Genomic DNA, 13,073 nt, shown 5'->3' on the forward strand with positions numbered 1-13,073 from the left:
GGATTGACTCTTAATAATTATTTAAATACTATATTAATAACAACTTTTTAGCAACCTTGTGTTAATTTTTCAAAGTTTTTGACCGAGAATTTTTTTTATTGATTATCAGATAAACAAACAAAAAATAAATAACATTGACAATTTCAATTGCTTAAAAATAATTCAAATATAGACGAATATTTTGAAAATTATACCATTTATAGAAAATATTAATATAAATCTTTCGTGAAAATTTCAAATACCTATTTATAGTTATTCATTTTCAAGTTACATCACAAAAATATAATTGATTTTATCGTAAATTGGATTTGTGTATAAAAATTTCCGTTTTCCCTTAATTTTATTTCATTAAAAAAATTATTGGGAATTTTTTACTTTTAACCCCCTAAAGTGGCCTAAAATACTAACTAGATCCAATCTTGTGCCAGGAACCATCCCCACAGATGAAAGTATTTTTAGTGTCCTAAACCTAAATAGTGACGACATACATAGAAAACACTCATATTATATTGTAAAATCAATACATCCATCGTTCCGCTCACAATCTAAAAATTAAGTTAACTCTTTAGTTTGTTATATTAAGTATTTAGTATTATAAATGTAATTATGAAGAATGAAGATTTTCTACATATCTTATTTATTTCTAAAAATGTGTATCTTTTATATTAGTTTTGAGTTTTAATACGTATCTACGGTTAGCGAACGTAGTGACGTAGATGTACTTATGTGTACATTTAAATAAGGGATGGGTATTTCTAAGATGAGGTATGTATTTCAAATTATGTAGAAGCTTATTTAATTATTTTGTTTTTAATAAATTACTATAATCATATATATCATGCACATTAGATTACTACTTATGTTTCTAAGTTCTCGGTGATATTATATTATTTGGTAGGTAGTTAAATTCCTTGACCCAGTGAAAGTTCAAACATATTTTTTTATTTTTGGTATTTATATAGGCTCATCAATCAATTATATATATTATTTATATCCAAAAGAAAGCTTCTAATAAGGCCTTACGGTCTAAAATATAAATTAAAAATTGCACCGATTTTGCGGTATGACCTAGTCATAAGTCATGAACTATAGTTTTAGATTTATAGTAGATAGATATTAAGATGATTATCTTTCACTAAAAATGGTAGTCAGTGTATTCAAGGACAGTTGAATATTATTTTTTTCTTCAACTATCAGTATGTAAGTATGTATAACCATTACCAAATATAACTCAACAGATGTATGTAACAATATGTAATTATCAGTTGTGTAGCTTATGGTTATATGGGTTAGTGTTATATAATTATATTACAAATTACAATATTACTTTTCAATATTCTATTATAGAATATAATAATAGAAGGACGGTTAAAAAATGTCATATTTCAATTTTAAGATTTTTTTCTTACTCTTTTAATTTGCAGTATGAAATAATATAGCTGAACTTATTAATATTATTAATATCTGTCCTTGTCATCTACCTACAGTATAAACTATAAATTAATTTAAATGATCGAAGATTTATATATTAATTTAAGTCAGTAATAATTAAGATTAAGTTTAAATGTTGAATTTTACCTTACCAAGAGAGAAAATCCGTCTTTTATCTAGAATTCAAGTGCTATAAAATATGTTGACTGTATGTCGGTTAGGACAGTACAGGGATATTTAAGATTTGTATTTGTATATATATATATATAGTTATCCAGATGAGTTTACCACACAAGTTGCATTAGAAATGTTAACTAATTAAACACAAAATACGTTGCCGCCAACATTATATATTATCGGTATGACTGTAAACAACCCGTTACCAAATAATATGTTTTTCTAGAACAAAATATAGGTAACTGTTATTATTGAGTGTAGTTTTAATTTGTACTCAATTGCTAAGACGAGTAGTTATTACTTTATTGTATTTCTTTAAACATAGACACTTAGTCATAATAGTCATTATAATTTATAACAAAAAATCCAACTTTTTATCTTTTAGATTTAACTCTTCAATGACTTAATTTGGCACAATTTTGATGTTCCAATGATATTCCATTGAGATTAACCTATTTGGTATATTCTTATTCAGACAAGATCATTCGGTCAGTAAGGCTGTAACCTATAGCTATTATAGTTATAGTACTTACAATAATAGAATTCTACTTCTATATAATAATATAAAGTGTATAAGTTCAGAATAAACCGTGTTTATTTTTTCATAATCAAATTGAGCATTTTTGCATTACTTAATTATTTTATTGTTATATGTTTTGACATTAATGATTAAAAAACGTATACGCCATTTGATACGTGTATTTACTTACGTGTATATCAACTCATTTTTAAGTTACTTTTAGTTTTTATAGTAATTAACCAATTTAAAATATCTACCTACGGTAATTTATTAAAATAATTTTCTAAATTGTTTTTTTGTTCATAATTCATGTATTGTTTATTTGTTTGAAAAATATAATATCGATCAAAGGACGAGTTACTACAAAAAAAAAACGCAATTGGACTAATATTTTTGGAAGTGTATACATTACGAAAAAGATCACAAATCTGAGATTTAATTTATTGAATTAACAAGAACTTTTTCATTCTAGTTTAAACATTAAATAGGACAACTTTAAACTTTTAAGACCTGATTCATCGATGTATTCTTTTAATTTATTGTTATTGTTTTAATTTTTTTTTTTTAAATACTATATATCTTTAAATATTTATTATTAAATAAAAGCAGTGTAATATAAATATAAATCACCTTATTAAATATTCAAAAATTCGTAAGCAATATCTAATAATATGCTGAAACTATACATCATTTATGAATTGTACGTTTATGTATAGTGTAAACGCTTTGAATACACATGTCATTGATAAAGACAATTTTTTAGTTCGTTGAATAATAAAAAACATACATCATTTTAAAATCAATATATTCATCGCTCCGCTCAGAATCCAAAATCAATTTTTAAATATATTAGGTTGTGTTAAAAATATATGTTTGAAAAAATATAAACTGTGATATTTATTTTCTATTTTATCTATTTTTTTTTTTTTAATAATGAAGGCATAAATGCGTTTTATCAATCAATCAAGTAATATTTATTTTGAATACTCAGAAATATTTTTAAAGCCTTGGTGGAATCTATTGAATTTTATAATGATTAAATAACAGTTATAAAACGATATAAAATTAAACATGATGACATATTTTATTATAAATAATGATGCACGATAGTTTGTTGAAACTTGAAACTATTGCTGGACTATTATGAAACCGTTATGCTTGAACTATTTGAAATGTCTCACGATAGTATACGTTATATATGTTATTATTATGTATGTCAGTAAATTTAGATTTTTTTATGGGATTCTTAGTTTTCACGTGAATAAATTGATGATAATGAAACAAACCCTTTTTAAAATCTTATAACATGTTTTCATATATAACTATATAAGTATATCATATCAATATATCATAAAATAAAAAAGTAATTAAAATAAGAAAAAAATAATTAAATATAGTTATTATACATTTAAAAAAATGTTTTATTTAATCACTAAAAAGTAAAAAGTAAAAATAAATTATCTCATTAATTAGAATTAATATAACTCAATTTAAACATGATTTTATTATAATAATATGTAAAAAAAGTATAATAATATTTTAATCAGCATAAATACTACGTGAACACACATAATTATTAAAATCTTTTATTTTAAATTTAAAAAATAGAATTTAACATATTATAAAAATAACTATAGCGTAATTTTAATGCAAATTTGTATTATTCAAGTATTAATAATATTGATAATCATTATTTGAATAAGAAAAGTAAAAATTCACCCTATCATAATTATGTAAAATATTTAAAAAAAAATGTTCATAACTGGAATGTAACTTTAAATGATATATAAACAATTATATGCTAATAAACTACCGTGTACTTATTATTTTTAAAAAGATTACTAAAAAAAAAAAAAAAAAACAAAAATATTGTAACATAATATTATAAAGATGTTCATTATCAAAATGTATTTTCTTATTGAAAAATATTATTTGTTCTTTGCACGAACCACGATTATGAGTTGTGAGTTGTGACACATTGAGTTGGAAAACACCCTAATCACTTCATCTTAATAATTTGATATAGTTTACATTAGGTACTTGCAAGATTCTTAGTCTAGAATCCTTTGTTTACATCTACGAAGGATGTCCAGAAAGTAAGGTTACAAGGGCCGTGTAGGACGAAGAGAATTTTGTTTTTCAAAGTTGTCAGTTTGTCACCACGGGTAGATAACGGAATTTCTAACGGTCAAAACAAATTATCAAACGCTTCAATCTGTTACGAAATGTCGTCACAGCAGCCAAATGCGTCAAATATTTGAAAAATGTTGGAAATATTAGTTTTAAATTAAAATGATTTTGGCATTGCCAAAAATGTTTGGGTACTGTGCACAATCCCCGAACTTCTTACTTTATAATTGTAACATATATATACATTTATTATTTATCTACCTTTTTAATTTATAAATTTAACATATTAAAACTACACACACTACTCCTAATCTTTCCCCCTAACTATACGACTTGAAAACTGTCCCTTGAGTACAGCGACCCGTACTGCTTACTCCACCCTTTAAAAACATATCTCTTGGTGATTAGTCTGCTAGACCGTTTCTGAGCATGCTCACAATGATTTATCATTGATTTCAAATTTAACACACCTTTAGTAACTCATTCGATACCTATGTATAACTGGTAGAGCGGTATTCACTTATAATACACTTATAATACTTAAAGTATTGTGTATTTTATAATTTAAACATTTTACTCAGAATCTAAAATAGGGGCGAAAATGTTTAGCGAATCACTCTGTACATAATATGGCATGGTATTGTATGCGAAACGTATACACGTATGTAGAAGAGTAAATTTCCATAACCACGTGTGGTAAACCAAATAGTGTTTTACGACCGCGATGGAAAGTCGCGCAATAGAAACCATTACGCAGGTGTCCCCATATGTATGTTTCATGTATATATATATATATAAGTAAAATATGTAATGGGTGTATAATATAATAATACCGTCAAACCGTTATCCTTGGTGGCCAGACTGTAATCTGTATTAGGCTAAGGCCGATACCGTTGGGATCGGTGATGCGTATGTGTGCGGTTTAGTATTTATAATTTTATCATTTAATATAATATACGTATATCTATATATGAACGATGTATTGTCACTTATATATCGTATATACGTATAAAATAGTCTGAAACAATGGAAGTTGAACTGTGGAAAACAGTTGCTGAAGCGTACGTGATAGGTATGACGGTTGAATGTATGTGTGTCGTATGTATGGTAAATTTTATTTTTCGATTACATCGATGTTTTTTTAGACGTTATTCAAACAGAAATATAATGACTTTAGTTATTTTGTTGTTATTCAAAAAATATTCGTAAGGACTTGAAGCATTTTGTTTCTACGTATGTACCTATATTATTATTTACTATTAACAATAAAATGTTAAATACAATTTATAATTTTATGTTATTTATATCATTCACACTATTTTGTAGTATGTCAGTATTAATTTACAACAGCTAGTAATATTATATGAATTAATTATATAGTATATACTATAATACTATATAATATTTAAATGAGATTTATTTTTATTAAAAATTATGTCAATATACCGATTACTGTATTACTTTTAGTTTAGACATAATAAATTATTAATAGAAATATAAATGATTATAAAAAATCTGTAAAATAAAGCCCGACTGTCCGTCTCTATCAAAAATGCTTTTTCATATATTATGATTTACCATTTCACTTAAATTAAATTCATCTCACAGTGACTTAGGTACTCAACAAAGATACACACTGAGTAACTACTTTAAAGCAGAGTGACCGTCGATTTTTTCTGCTTATCCCTTATTAGTTTATTTATTTATTTTTCCTTTTTTACGTGGTTTATAACCGCTCTTACGTACCTATATACTTAGTACTTACATATCATTACACACACGCGTCAGGTGCTGCGGTTATTGAGTTTATACCGCTCGTAAACGCTATGCGTCGCCTGCAAAATTAATTTACTCGCTGTCTGAGTAATAAATCGAATTACTTACTATCGTTTAATAACTATGTATAACCTATTACATATATATACACTTGTATATTAATGAAAAAAAAATTGGACTGGACTTAAAACTAGTCGTAAGTCAGTGGTGTATTTAGGATTTTAAAGTTATAATTAATGCTGGGCAAAAAAAGTTTTGCTTTCCTTGTTACAAAATTTCGGTAAATTCATGTACAGTTTCAACGATTAATGTTAATAATTTGAATTATTGTTCTTAATATAGAAATGTGCCATCTCATCTCATCAAATTTTTAACAATTTTCGAGTTCTATTATATACCCGTATGTAATTAATAATTTATATATACAACGTTTATCATTACTCAATATTGTTAGGTATAATATCATGTTATTACATCCTTACATTTACCGAAACCTGCAATCACACGTTATTGTCGAATTTGTAAAATGATTCTAAGCAGACAAGTTCTTCAGTCGCAAATTGTACTTGCTCACTATGTTTTCCTTATCACTTTAGCGAGTTATTGAAAATATAATTCCTGTACGCTTTGGATTTCCTGACTGAGAAAAAACAAGAAATGATTTATTCAATGACCACCTGACTGCGGTTTCCATTAGAAGTTTGGTTTAAGACAAAATAGGATAATTTTTAGGTACATATTTTTAAGTACTCCCTCTCTCAGTATTCGTATATAACTAATATAACTTAACACTTAACATAACATAATATAGTTTTAGCTATTTAATATTATCTAGAAAAAAACATTTAAAAACAGCTTTGTTATTTCATTTTAGCAAAAAAAAAAATAACTTTAAAGGTCAATATATTTCCATATTTCAGTTTGTAAATGTACAAATTGTAGGTATATATATTTTTACATTTTTACATTATTTTGTTGTAATTTTACTCTATATAATAATGTGAGTTAATATTTTGTAGGTAAATTTCAACAATGTACTTGTTACTACATTGTACTTATTCAAGTAGGTAAAGTAGATTTTTTTTATCTACTTTATTTTTTGTTTATTACGTAATTGAGAGGGCAATTATTCGTATTAAAATACTATTCTCGTCATTCCTCATAACAATATTCTTTTAATATATAATACTCGACTGTTACTTATTCAATACATTTTTTGTATTTAAATAGTATAATATGTAAAAGCATAGTTTTCTGCAGAACAATTAATTGTTTCAACAAGCCTGTAATTGAATAAAATATGTTTTGTTTTGTTATACATGTATAATATTTTGCATTATATTTATGTTTTTATTTCACGTTATTTAAGGAGTAAATAAGTATGATAAATGTAATTTAAGTGTACTCATATTATTTATTGGTAGTTCAATTTATATAGTCTATATACAATTGTTAAACTTGTAAGATGGCACATTAATAGTTTTAAAAGAAATTGATAACTACTAATTTTTAATTAATTAATGAATAATGAGTTAAATATTAAATTTATAAAAATGTTTATGTTTTATATTATATAAAACAAAAAAAACAAATAAAAATCATCAATGGCTAATATAGATAGAGTGGAATTTTTATTTAATTTTAATTTTTCCGTGTATTATGTTCCATGGTTACGATCAGTTTGGGGAAGTTAGATTATAAAAATAAGAATTAGATCAATGTTAAAATATTTATTTAAATGATTCAAATAGATAAATAGATTAGCATAAGTGATAACGATAAATGAGCACACGATAATCGTTATTATAGATACCGTAACTATACCGATGCAGGAAAAGTAATTGTCTACACTTTACAAGTGACGAGTGATATAATTCATTTGAAATGCTCAACCTTCACCCAAAACAATTTGTGCCAAATCGTGTTGTTCTGAAAAGATTAATGTTTTGAATATTATTATTATTATTTTTTTTTTTTTTTAAAAGCTAAATGTTAAGAACTGAAAATAGATTTTTAATCACCTTGTTTTATACAGTTTATTGTTAAAATAAATAATGTTACGTAAATAAAATTTATTTATTAAATTAAAATAAATCTATAAACTTAAATAGGTGAGCCACTAGCCAGTGAGTACCGCTCTGCTGTTCAGTGGGCGTTAAGTGTACTTCGTTATTGAGTAGGTCACTGTAATGAACGTGATAAATTTGAATTCAATGATAAATATCATTAAATTAATACGATGAACAACGATTCTGAGAGGCGACTGTTTGTCAACATTTATTTCTAAGGAAATTTTACTATATAAAAATGTTGCTAGTATAATAGTTTATATATTCTAACATTAGTAGTAATAAGTTATTGTACCCACCTATATACTTTATTCTTTTTCATATAAAAGCATATTTTTAATCTAAGAGAATATATTAAATTAATATAAAAGCATAATATGTTTTTCATATTTTTTTTTGTTTTTAAATATACATTTATTGGAAGAATATTTTCAACTTTCTTAGAGAATATTATTCCGGCCTCTAGTAATAAAGTAACAGTTGTTACTTATAAATATATAAGTCAATACCGTTGCTATTTTGTACGACGAGAATAGGCTTATGAAAAGGTATCAATAGCATATAAAATAATTAATCATTAATTCAAATTTGAACATATAACTATATCAGCTAGTGTACTTATGTAGTAAAATATATATTAATATTCGTACTTCGTATAATATAGTAACGTTTTTTTTAAATGACAAAATAAAAAAAATTGTTTGAAGATAAATTGTTTTTTGGAATACGCATTTGAATATCAAATATGTAGACAAAATTTGAACTTTCATCGCTTATAAAAATGGATATGTATGTCAAACTCTTTTTTTAATTTTAGTAAAAAACAAGCTTATATAGCCATCGGTGTTAAAATTAAAAATTGTATTAATTTTTAACTGCAAAATGATTTTCTTATTTTCGTGATTTTGCTATATTTTGTAATCATCGTAAAATATTATTATGTTTTTGAAATTATTTAATTGGCGAGGGAAAACGTATAAAAACCTTTTTTTTTAAATTATCAAGCTCTTATACTTAAAATAAAAATTTTATCATTATGTCGAAAAAATTTAAAAAAAAGTAGACAATTTAAAATATCTATAAATAGCACTAAAAAATAATTAAAATTTTTTAAAGTTTAGTGAGTACTAATATTGATTTTTGGTGGCAAAATTAAGTTTTATGGAAATATGTTTTTGAATTGCGGTCTTGGTTATATGTTAACTTTTTAACGTTTTAAGAATTTTTAAATTTTCAGTTTTAACTAGATTAAATTTATTACCTATTAGAAACTATTCTCGATGTTGAAATCTGAAGCATTTATACAACTCTAAAATGTAACATCAGGCACACATAAAAAAAGAATATATCATTGAAAAATGAAAAGTCTTAACATTTATTGCTTCACTTAGAATTTAAAACTACATTTCCAAAATATTATTAATATCCAAGTAGCAATATATATTAGAAAGATATGTAAAACTTTTTCCGTGGAAACAAGTAATAAAGTAGGTAACAAAAACACTAATCATTGTATACCAATTATATAGGTTATTATTCCTATCGCATCCCTTAAAATCTAATAAAGTGAGTATGTTTGTGATGCAACATTTAATGTATTCAACATTGAAAGTCTGAATTTTTTGTTTGTACACCTTTTTATTTAAAACACAATGTATAAACATTTATTCTGTTTTATTTTTTATTTTAAATACTTCACTGTTAAATTAATTATTGAGATTATTGACAAAAACTCTATGCTACTTTATAATTTTTGAATACTGTATGTAGTTTCTAAATACTAGGTATACATTATAAGTTTTTGTCTTATATATACATTGTATATATAAGACGTATATACAATGTATATATTATACAAGTAGATATGTACAATTATCTTTTTATGTTTACCTGTTAATACAAATATATTACGCATACACATATTATATTTTAACAACAGCATGGTGTCAAATTTGTTTTTATAAATAAATGATTATTTGAAAATTATAATGAAGGTGTAATGTATCTATCAACTCTTATAATATTTCTTAACATTATCGTGTTTTTCTTAAATTTTCAACGTATAATTATTAAATCGATAGAAAATTGTACATACGTAATAAAATAACTATTCTATTACTCAATACTCATTCTCACTCATTATTTTTCGAGACAAATAATATTGTATGCACTTAATATTTATAGTTATTGATTAACAATATAGTTAATAATCTATATCAAGTAAATTATTACCAGCTTTTACCAGGATATATGTAGATAAGTTTAAAACATGTTGTTATAAAGCTTGTTTAGTTACGATTCATATTAATTATTAAATCTTAAAGCAAAAGCATTATATCTTCATCGAGATTATATTATAAATTATAATATTATATTTATAAGTATAGGTACTATTAATTAGGTAGGTATTATACTTGAAACGAAGTTAAATATTTATTGTTTCTTTGGATTAATTAGTACTTAGTAGACTTAATGTATGTACGTCCGTTTCTTTTTAAAACGCTTATCAATAATTTTATTTAATTTTTTCTAGTGCCATTAAATTCTTTTATATAATCCATTTTTATCCGTATTTGTCACACAATAGTTTTTTGATTTTATTATATTGTCTTTTTTCTATTCCATTTATCTTAAACTCGTGACAGATTTGTATTCCATTAAATCGATACTTCAAGTTTAAGTATTATGATAATTTATTTAAGTACACGCGCTATATATCATCTCACAACGATTGTATAATGCATACGCAAATACATATTAGTATATTTAAAAAAAAATGATATAAAAAGAATTCTAGGTATTTTTATTGTCTAATGATTTTAAATGCAAACTGATAATAAACTTCTTAACAAATTACTTTTTCTATATCGTATATGAAACAGATAATATAGGTATTAACAATAGAATAACAATTTATTTAATATTACTGGAATTACATTTTCGTCGTACAATATATATTACGTATAAATTATTTTATTTTTAAATTTTAATAAATTATACATTTGGATTATACAAATGCTTGACATTACAAAATAATATAAGTAATATAACATTGCAGTTATTTACCTATAGTGTTTCATAGTTACTATATGAGTATACCTATATGATTGAGGATTTCAAATAACTTAAAATGCTAATCAAATAATTTAGTGAAAATTGAATTTAGTTTTAATCATTATTTTAAGTTTGTTTTTTATATTTTTATAATATTGTTTTTTTATTTTTTATTTATTTTAACTTTTAAAAAATTGTTTCAGGTTAGTTGTATATGGCCCTGTCTGACAAGCTCGGCTGCAACAGGTAAAACAAAATGTAATTTTGCTACAGTTATTATTCTACTATTTAGTACTGCGGTCATTAACCATATTATATAAATCATTTTTGATTTTAATATTGGTATATGTATATTGCATGCATCATTATGAAAATATACCTACATTTAACTATATGATCGATATTAACCGGTAAAAACAATTGTAGAATTTGTTATGGCTGCAGCAGATTGGCATCGGTTACTATATAATAGTTACTTGTACTGTATATAATATATATGAATAAAATATATTCATATAATTAACACAATGAGAGATGTTTGCGTGTATGTGTATATCAGATAATTTAACTGTTAATTGATGCATTGAGAATAGTAGGTTATCGAAAGTCTCAACCGAAGAACACCTATCTACCAAAAAATATCGTGTGAAGTTCAATTGTGTTTTGTAGACGTTTGTATAGGTAACCGTTAATTGGTTAGGTTGGCAAATGGGCAGTGAATTCGTTAAGCAATATCTGCAACTTGGCTCCACTCGATAGTATATAGGCATACGTACACATAGTTGGAAATGTGAAAGGTGAATTATTGGCTAACTTTGATTTGTTCTATTTATTTATTTTGCATTATATGTTTTGTTAAAAAACATTCAAACTGATGAATTGTGTAGAACTTAATAATCGAATAAACTATTGACCATATTGTGTCAGTACCTACCCGTATGTTTGGTTAGTACTGCTATAATGTAAGTGGTTGTTCAACTTAAGTTCACTAATTAATCATAATACCTATATATAAATATGATATTTGATATTTGGTTATTATTTTATAGTAAAATTAAATAGGTAAAAAACAAAAAATTAATGTGAATGTTTGATAAATTTATTAAATTAAAAAAAAAACTAAATATAGTACCTATGATACATTGTGAGAAATTATTATTTAAAAAGAATATTTTTGAATGAAGTTAGGTAAGTTGGACGATAGTTTTAAATGTTGTTTATAATTAACATATCTCATATAGGTAGGTATTAAATTAATGGATGATATAATATTGACACTGTCATAGTTTATAATAAATATATTATAAACTGAGCAAAATTTGTTATTTAGCTCATAATATATTTCATTTTTGAATCTTATATTGAAATTTACAACTATTTCACGTTTAATATTATGTACACATCACGGAGTCCATCTTCATTTTATATTTAATCAATGAATAAGTATATGCTAATTGTATAAATCAAATTTATTGTAGGATATAGTGGTGGAGTATAATTGACCCCATTTTGATAGTGTAAATAATATATTATCCGGCGATTGTAAACTGCGCCCAAGATACAGGTAAACACAAAATCACCCATGTAAACTGCGCCCGAGTTTTTATCAAGTGTAAAAAGGTGACATGTAAACTGCGCCCGGGTAAAATTACAGGTAAAATATTTAATTCGTCACAAATTTATAATATGAATAATAAAAAATGAGATATAATTAAAAAAATTAAAATAATTTTAAATATTACAAATAATAGGTAACGCCATATTGTTATAACATATTAGGAATTAAAAATATATATAGTTTTAAAAAAATAAAATAATTATTAATATTACAAATAATTACGTCATATTTTATAACATATTAGTTGGAATTAAAAATGAAATATAATTTAAAAAATTAAAATAATTATAAATATTAC

The 13,073-nt window shown here is 24.1% G+C and overlaps 1 protein-coding gene across 4 annotated transcripts in view; it reads left to right on the plus strand.

The window, feature by feature from the left end:
* Positions 1-13,073, plus strand: part of LOC132917295 (serine/threonine-protein kinase tricornered) — a 126,397-nt gene that overhangs the window by 6,391 nt on the left and 106,933 nt on the right. For 2 of the 4 annotated variants that reach the window (XM_060977994.1, XM_060978003.1), the window contains one exon: positions 11,361-11,415. In XM_060977994.1, the coding sequence (XP_060833977.1) occupies positions 11,361-11,415 (55 nt within the window). The remainder of the gene's footprint in view (positions 1-11,360; positions 11,416-13,073) is intronic. The other 2 variants (XM_060978011.1, XM_060978019.1) reach the window with 1 other exon arrangement.

This window comes from Rhopalosiphum padi, chromosome 1 (assembly GCF_020882245.1).
Source record: "Rhopalosiphum padi isolate XX-2018 chromosome 1, ASM2088224v1, whole genome shotgun sequence".
Classification (NCBI taxonomy): domain Eukaryota; kingdom Metazoa; phylum Arthropoda; class Insecta; order Hemiptera; family Aphididae; genus Rhopalosiphum; species Rhopalosiphum padi.